Source organism: Protopterus annectens, chromosome 9.part0 (genome assembly GCF_019279795.1).
Source record: "Protopterus annectens isolate FY-2018-M chromosome 9.part0, PAN1.0, whole genome shotgun sequence".
Classification (NCBI taxonomy): Eukaryota; Metazoa; Chordata; order Ceratodontiformes; family Protopteridae; genus Protopterus; species Protopterus annectens.
This window is the reverse complement of record NC_056743.1, coordinates 1,110,061,353-1,110,070,788: the sequence shown is the minus strand read 5'-3', so window position 1 is coordinate 1,110,070,788 and position 9,436 is coordinate 1,110,061,353. Positions and strand designations below refer to the sequence as shown.

At 37.0% G+C, this 9,436-nt stretch overlaps 1 protein-coding gene across 1 annotated transcript in view; it reads left to right on the top strand.

The window, feature by feature from the left end:
• The first annotated feature begins 447 nt into the window (after positions 1 to 447).
• Positions 448 to 9,436, top strand: part of ZNF385A (zinc finger protein 385A) — a 1,202,383-nt gene continuing 1,193,394 nt past the window's right edge. Inside the window, exon 1 of the mRNA XM_044083966.1 lies at positions 448 to 1,237. Within this exon, the coding sequence (XP_043939901.1) occupies positions 1,228 to 1,237 (10 nt within the window). The 5' untranslated portion in view covers positions 448 to 1,227. The remainder of the gene's footprint in view (positions 1,238 to 9,436) is intronic.

Sequence of the window (9,436 nt, the reverse complement as noted above, 5' to 3'; positions counted from 1 at the left end):
TAGGTGGTCCACGGAAGAGATGAATTTGCTATTTTGCCATCGGGTACAATGTTACACCTACCTTTCTTCACACCATGCTCAGCAGTAGCAGATGCTCGGTGCTGCGGATGTGAGGCTCCCCTCCCCCATCGGACCTTGTTCTCGTTAGTATTCTGCACGCTCGCCGCTAGCTCAGAATGACACCAGTGTATGGGGGCTGCCTTTGAAGGGGGGGGGGGGGTGCTTAAACGTCATCTTCCACTTTTTAAGTTAAAGAAGTGCAAGGTCAGCAAATGTTAGAAATGGCATCGAGATGGATGAGAGTCAAGTGCACCCCAAGTCTCCTTTGGTCGGACTGCTAAAGAGGGTGATGATGATTCAGGCGAAGGTGGGCTAGTAACATGTCTAAGCTGGGGGGGGCGAGGGGTGTCTCTGTGAAGTGTAGGAAATTCAGATGTATTCCGGTGGCATAACTGGCCGATGTCCTTGTACTTTATATCAGGAAGGGTGTTTAAAAGTCCTTGGAAAAAATAAATCATTTCATTGCATCTCTAATGTTAAAATTTGAGGACAGTGTATTTTTGGGGAGGCGGGTAGGAAGGGGCTGCACTGATTTTGATGAAGCGGGGTATCGCTTGAGGAGACGTCTGCAGGCTTGCCTAATTTGGAAAGAGGCACAGGTAAAGCATTATTTCCTGGATATGGGTGTGGATTCTAAAGGGGTGGCCTGTTGCTGAAAGTCAGTTTACCTTACTGTTACAGTCATAATGGCTGTTGGAAGCACAATTCCGAACCCAGGTAGTTTATCAGGGGCGTCAAGGTGCTCATTTAACGTTAGAATTCTCTTCTTTTTTACTGACAGTCTGTTTTCTGTCTAAAGGGAGGGCCTGCTGAAAAAAAAGCGATTATTGTGTCATACAGCACCACCTTCCCTCCTGAGCCCCTCCTTCCCATGTGCTGCATGCCTCCACTCTCTTTCCCAGTGGCTCACATTGGTAGTCCTACACGGCAGAGGTACAGAGGGGCTCAAACAGGCGCGCACACAGAGGGGCGCTCGTTGGTGCGCACCGCTGACTTTCCTATTACTTTTTCATACATAAGGATTCTGACAGCTGCTGGCCCTTGCCGGACCTGCTGCTTCTCTCCCTTGGCCCAAGGAGAGAACACGCGACCACCAGCATCCATCAGAACTAACCTGGGGACCCTGCTTCTGTTTGTCGTTCATCCGCCTACTGCTGCAGTTGGAGAATGATACTGGGTAAGTGTGGCACTGCAGACAGGAGCAGATACTGCCCTGCAACAAAACGAGAACAGTACTGTTTTGTAATCTGGGCAAAGATGCAAATCAACACTTAGAATTCAGTGTACCCAGTTTCAGGTGCTGATCGCTTAGGGGCAGAGGGTGCAAAAAAAGATTTGTCCAAAATATGAAGAATCTGACGTCTAGTGTCTGGTCAAAACCTAAAGCTTTCAATTGAAAAGGGGAAGTTTTAGCTCGGATTTTTTTCATACAAGTCTATGGCACACAGATTACAAAACAGATGGCTTTTAATTCTTTTGAAACATGACAGATGAATATGCGTTTTTGTTTTTGGAAGAGAACAACGTATTTGTAGGGAAAGTTTCAGAAGAAGAGCAATAGTTGTTGACAGGTGGTGTAAGATTGCTAAATACTAGGTGATGTGCCCTTGGGGCCATCCTTTGAGAATGCTTCTTTTGGCAGATGAGATTTGCCTAAGAAAAGACTATCTGTTGGATAGAGGCAGGGAATGAAACAAAGGTACTCTGTACTTGTGGGAGGCTTTTTAAGGCGCAGATAAGTGTTTCAAAGTTTAACCCTATGCATATGCAAACTCTCGACCTATTTTTTTTAATTCTCATTCTAAACATGATAATATAAGTTTGTCGTTTTGATTTGAACTCATCTATATGAACTGCAAATGTAATAAAGATTTTTCAAGAAAAGTATGTTTTTTCTGAGAAAAACACATACCAGCGGAGACACTGCATGAAGGAGTTTCAGCAAATATATTTTAGCTAGCTAACATGTTGTATGTAATGTTACTGTATACAGAAAAATAATGTTCTGAAGTTGAAGTTCTAAAGTAAGAATTAAGTTTGAATAATTTTGTAAACCTGTTTGACAGCACAGCAGCCCAAAAGGGATGAAGTGAGTGTTGAATTCCAGAACAGAACGCTGTGATGGCTAGTATATACCTGTAGAATGTGGCACCCAGGTGCTATGTACAGGCTTTTCATTCCCACTCATGGCACAAACTTTTCAAAGGTTTCCTGACAAATCATTTTAATGGAAATCCTGCCTCAGCAGTTCTTTTTTTTATGCTTGGTTTTCTTTTATAACAAGTGCTCTTCTATTTGTTGGTAAGCTGTAACATGAAATGTAATTATGCAACTAATCTGTGAAAACATTACATTTTAACACTTTTTTGCATCTCTAAACTCAGAATCTGTAGCACATACAGTTCTGTATTTTCTAAAGTTTTCATACCACTAGTATACATTTCTTATATTGTTTTCAGTAATATACAAATGGTTTCACTTAAATTCTAAAACTGAAATTCTTAGATTGTTTTCTGTTACACTTCCAACTATAATTTTTGCACCTTTGGTTGCCTCAGATTTTATATGCCCAGTTACATTAGTTTTACAGTTCTCATGCAAGGAAACTGAAAATGCAGTCACCAGTTCTTATGTCGTTATGAGATTATCAAATATAAATATAGAAATAATGTGTTTTCATGGATGAAATATACTTCTTTTATTTCTTTTACATTTTCCTGCAAGATTATAGAAATACGTAAAGGTTTTGACAGTTGAAATACTCAAGACTTCTGTAAGTGTAATAAAGCTTGAAGACCTATCTGTCAGAACATTTATACACTAGTTAAAAACTTCCCAGTATTAAGACCAGGCTGTGCTTTATGAATTGTTTGTGTTGCAGAGTTATCATGGGATAACAATCCAGATACTATCTTCAGTTCCCAGTAGCTGTGCTTAGGAGATAACTAGTTATTAGTATCAGAACCATTAAGTATAGGGGCAGCAACCTTACTAATCGCTGGCATTGGCAAGCGTGTTAGTAATAAACAACTAAAGTAGGATACCAGAAAAAATAAAGCTCACCAGTCTGCAGAACACTAACTAACTATGCTTTTTAAATTTGCAGACATGTCTTTCATGTCTGTTCTATATTACAAATCAAAGAAGAATGCCTTATCAAACTGAGCCCACCTTTCTAAGTGCACAAAAGTTTATCCTTATTACAACAGTAGTGTTTCTACCATATAAATGAGTTGAGCAGAAGTTTTGTAGTGTAGTTGTGACTGACATCAGTAGTGTAATAGTTCCACTTCTTAAAATTATGAGAATTAGTCCATACCCTTTCTTTGCATCTATTCTTAGTATGATGGAAATATAGATATGTTGCTGTCCTAACCTTAAAAATGTATCTGAGACTGTACGTATAATTTTAGGATAGCAAATATGAAATTCTTGGTTGTATTTAAAATACAACAAATTTTGTATCCTAAATTAGTTGTGTTGGTAATAATAAGCCTATGTAGTTTTGAGGAGCGACAACTGCTGTTTAATGTAATTATAATAAAAAAGGTACATTTAGTAGATGCCAGACTGTGCTATCCTTCTGGAAAGCAGCCCATGTCACCATTTTTTTATCTTTTGAAATATCTTTACTAGTGAATCAAAATAAAAAAAAAATGCTTGTGATGCTGTTGAGTAGCTGGTGACAGTGTAATTATAACTGTTCTTCAGAAAACATAAACTACATTAATTTAGAATTTTTATAGCAAATGAAGTCGTGAATATTTTACTCCTACAGTACCTTTTTTGTGTGTTGGGGGCACTGTTTTGGTATTAATTCAGGCATTTTAGAGAACTGGTCATAAATTTTTTGTATCACTGGCTTTAGAGAGATCTTTTTATCAGTTATCATGTGTCTTGCTTGCGCACCTCTTGAAATTTAATTTACATGACTTGAATGGTTAACAGTAGAACCGACACTGGGTCATTTGGAAAGTACTGTCGTTTACATAATAAGATATCCTCATAGCCGGTTTTAGGCACCAGCGAACCCTGCGGTCGCTGGGGGCCCCCTGGTCCTGGGGGGCCCCCAACCACAGCAAGTTATCGTATCTTGATATTTTGTAACATGTCTGTTAAACCAACAAAAACTAGTACAGTAATCTTGTATGCTTAATAAATGGGAGGGCTTAATAATAACTCGTATTTTTATCTCCTTCAAAAGTCAAAGATCTTTAGTTATAATAACAGTGTTTTGTCAAGTAACAGGCTTCACAATTACATTAAATGTTTTACCATCGATATAATGACCCTGGCTTAGTTAAACCCTGCTGGTGGACATCCTCTCCACTAAAACTAACAACATAGCTAGCTGTAGGTGCCTACAATACCTGTGGATGCCAGGGGGGGCCCTTAATCATCCCTGACTGAGTGGGGGCCCCACAAAAGGTGCTGTTGGTTGAGGAAAAATGAGGAGAAAAAATGTAATTCATTTTTGCTTGTACTATTTAATCGGAACCAGGTTGTGATATGACCCTGTTAGGATAAAGCTGATAATAAACATGAATATGGTTAGAACTAGAGAAAGATCAGCAGCCCGAGTGACTGATTTCAGTGCACATCATAGAGTTTCAGAAGAGCTAATGCTTCTGATCTTCAGGGATGGTTTCTCTTTCAAGAAATGTAATAAATGTTGTCAGAACACCAGATACTGCAGCTCTCAATGTCTTTGCTGAAGAATTCTGCTCTGTGCCAAAAATAATAGCAGAATAAATGCTCAAAATGAGGATCACATTTTAAATGTTGCTCTAATTCACTTAAAATGTTTCTAGAATAGCACATTTTGCATCAACATGCATTTTTTTTGGACAATAAGAAGTATAAAACTATGATGTCTGGATTTATTGACTGTCTGTAATTTTAAATGATTTGCCTGCAAGTAAAACTTTTTTATTTATTTATTTTTTTTATGAAGGACAAAGCAAAATTATGAGGCAAAATCAAGGAATATATGTGGAATCAGTGACAGTGACAGGTATTCATTTACTCCTCAATGAGATAAAGTGACTTACTCTTGCTGTTTAATGACTGTGAAACAGCAGTCACTGATCTGATCTGGCAGTACCAGTGTTGCACAATGTATTGTTATTTGCTGAAATAAGTACAAAACTAGGATTGCTGTGACTTATGCATGTGTGTGTGTGTATAAAAAAATATCACTGATTTGTATCAGTGCATACATCCAATAATGCTGGAACACACACATTTTTCTGCTGTGTATCAGTAAAAAATGCAGCTAACAAGTAATTATATTTTAAAAGTAAGGCATAAAATATATCACAGAACATTCAGACACTTAGATCTTCTAAGAATCTGGTGGCCCCCACTTCCCAGACTGTATAAATGGATACAGAAGGAATCCATTATTCATCCTTGAATGTGTGGGGTGCCCCACAAAAGCTGTTTCTGGTTGGGCAAAAATGAGGAGATTAAAATGATTTCATTTTCTGAATATGCTCTTTAACCTGAACAGGGATGTGATATCACCTTGTATCACCTTGTTAGGATAAAACTGATAATAGCCTCTGCTATCAACTGCACCCACTTTCCTCACAATCACACATCAGGCATGAATACTGGTGGCTGCCTTTGGGGGTTAGGGTTGAGGAGTGAGGAGGCATGCTATGTATATGTATTGCAGCAGTCACTTGAAATACATGACTGTGGCCATTTGAACCTTTGCTTCCATCCCAATCTAACACCAGAGGGATGCATAGGCAGTGACTGTCTTTTTGGGGGAATTAGAGAGGCAGGCAGTATTCCAAGACAGGATCTGTATATCATCACAACAAACTGGCTTATTAGTTTATTGTGAGCTAAGACTTTGTCAGGTTTGAAAATTAAGCCTTGGGCATAATTTATGTCTTTATTGAAAGAAAAAAAGTATGACTGCAAATCTTTTTCTTACTCTTGAATTTTGTTTAGGTTACTATTCGATTAAAAGTTTGGGAAATGCTTTAAAATACATTCTAGAGCATCTATAACCCTTATGGCTTCTGGGAGAGTGGCTTAATTGAGTTATTTCCTAAATGGTTATCACTGTGTTGTCTTGGTCAGGAAAGGTATGTTAAGGATGCAAAGAAAATTAAAGCTGAGCACCAACACTGCATTTCTTTTTTTAATCATAATTTTCGTTCAAGCCATCAAATATGAGAAATGGAAGAAAAAAGTAACTTGCATGGTGTAGGGAATCCAAGATGGGGAGAAACAAAGGGGAGCACTGGAGAATGTATGGGTGTTTTGAGTGGCTGAAACAGTAGGCAGTGCCCTAGGGCACTATTTCACCTAGGTCTAGCAGTGTACAGAGTTGTTGTAATGTATTCTTGTTACCTCTAAATGACAATAACTGTGAATGTCCCTTTGTGAGAAGGGCCAAACATACTGTGAAATATACTTCTTTTATTTCTTTTACATTTTCCTGCAAGATTATAGAAATACTTAAAGGTTTTGACAGTTGAAATACTCAAGACTTCTGTAAGTGTAATAAAGCTTGAAGACCTGTCTGTCAGAACATTTATACACTAGTTAAAAACTTCCCAGTATTAAGACCAGGCTGTGCTTTTTGAATTGTTTGTGTTGCAGAGTTATCATGGGATAACAATCCAGATACTATCTTCAGTTCCCAGTAGCTGTGCTTAGGAGATAACTAGTTATTAGTATCAGAACCATTAAATATAGGGGCAGCAACCTTACTAATCGCTGGCATTGGCAAGCGTGTTAGTAATAAACAACTAAAGTAGGATACCAGAAAAAAAAAAATAGCTCACCAGTCTGCAGAACACTAACTAACTATGCTTTTTAAATTTGCAGACATGTCTTTCATGTCTGTTCTATATTACAAATCAAAGAAGAATGCCTTATCAAACTTAACCCACCTTTCTAAGTGCACAAAAGTTTATCCTTATTACAACAGTAGTGTTTCTACCATATAAATGAGTTGTGCAGAAGTTTTGTAGTGTAGTTGTGACTGACATCAGTAGTGTAATAGTTCCACTTCTTAAAATTATGAGAATTAGTCCATACCCTTTCTTTGCATCTATTCTTAGTATGATGGAAATATAGATATGTTGCTGTCCTAACCTTAAAAATGTATCTGAGACTGTACGTATAATTTTAGGATAGCAAATATGAAATTCTTGGTTGTATTTAAAATACAACAAATTTTGTATCCTAAATTAGTTGTGTGGGTAATAATAAGCCTATGTAGTTTTGAGGAGCGACAACTGCTGTTTAATGTAATTATAATAAAAAAGGTACATTTAGTAGATGCCAGACTGTGCTATCCTTCTGGAAAGCAGCCCATGTCACCATTTTGTTATCTTTTGAAATATCTTTACTAGTGAATCAAAATAAAAAAAAATGCTTGTGATGCTGTTGAGTAGCTGGTGACAGTGTAATTATAACTGTTCTTCAGAAAACATAAACTACATTAATTTAGAATTTTTATAGCAAATGAAGTAGTGAATATTTTACTCCTACAGTACCTTTTTTGTGTGTTGGGGGCACTGTTTTGGTATTAATTCAGGCATTTTAGGGAACTGGTCATAAATTTTTTGTATCACTGGCTTTAGAGAGATCTTTTTATCAGTTATCATGTGTCTTGCTTGCGCACCTCTTGAAATTTAATTTACATGACTTGAATGGTTAACAGTAGAACCGACACTGGGTCATTTGGAAAGTACTGTCGTTTACATAATAAGATATCCTGTTGTGAAAATACTGCCCGAAAAACAACAACATAGGTACATGTTGTATAAAATTCTAAGTATTAAAGTTATTATTTAAAAAGCTATTATTTTTATGCTCTGAAAAGTTATATTAAGATAACAGTTTAACAAGAGTGCCCACAAATAAAAAAGTAAAAAAAATGCATAGTCAGATAACACTTTGTGTGCAATTACTCTATTAGGTTTACATTCTAAAACAGCTGAGATGCTGGATCCCAGTACCACATTATGAATGAAAACTGTGTGTGAGAAACCATGCTGAGAATATGCCACCATTTAACCTTTTCACCTTAGGCACTGGAAGCAGGACATCTATGCTACTCCTTGAGATAATTCTGTGCCACCACTTAATGATTTCATCTTAGGCACTGGGAAGCAGGACATTGATGCTACTCCTTGAAATCATTCTGCGCCATCACATAACAATTTCATCTTAAGCATTGGGAATCAGGACATAGATGCTACTCCTTGAAATCATTTTGTGCCACCACTTAACAATTTTATCTTAGGCATTGGGAATCAGGACATAGATGCTACTCCTTGAATTCTTTCCAGATTATGAATGAGACACTGTAGATTTAACATGAATGAGCAGATGCCTTACAGACAGCTACAGAGGTTTCACTCTGCATGTGCATATTATTTAGGAGAAATCAAAAGAGAGCTTATTTTACAAAAAGATGTAAGAGAAGAGTGTTGCTTACAGGCCTCAAACCCAGCAAACAAAACTGTATGCATCTCAGATGATCAGAAATATATTGCTGCTTACCAAGCAAAACTCTGTTTACTGTATTAACAAAAATTAATTAATTAATTAATTAAAACAGGTAGGGAAGCTGTTGGTCACATATATGTATGTATGTATGCATGCATGTATGTTTTATCAGTGTGTATATTTATCAATTATATATATTTTTTGTATTTTACAGAATAATGAATGCAAAAACCATCAAATGATGTGACATTATGAAATGGGATATTATGATCATATCAGAGCAATAACTGCCATGACTTATAGTTTTCTTCCTATGTGCAGAATCAATTGTACTGTCCCTACTGTGTATGTTTGGACCACTCTAGCTCATTGTTAGGAGAGTAGGTTGTACTCAGACATACTGCTGGGAAGAAAATGACAAGCTTACCTGCAGTACGTTGAAACACAGAAATAGCCATGCGTTTGGGATAAAAAATAACCGAATACCTCACTGAATGGTGCCACATGCAGACTGAAGTAACACGATAAAGTTTCATAGTAAGCAAGAGTCATTGGACATTAATATGCTGTTATATCCTTTCATTTTTAATTCAAGTTGCATAAATATTACTATATCAGTGCAGTAGGTGTGTAGCACTCATGGTTACAGCATTGTACCTCTATTATGCTTTTGCTAATTGTGTTAATATAGTGTTGAAGAAACCCTACATGAGCACAGGACAAGGGCAGGCATATCACTACATACTGTGAGAGACATGAGATATGGAAGTACTATGAGTGACAATTATCAGTTGTTGCTCAGATCTGATCCTTACTAGCAGCATTCTCTGTTTCTTAATGTTTTTGAGACTTGTTACTCTAATAACACATTTATATACTTTTCAGTATTGGATGT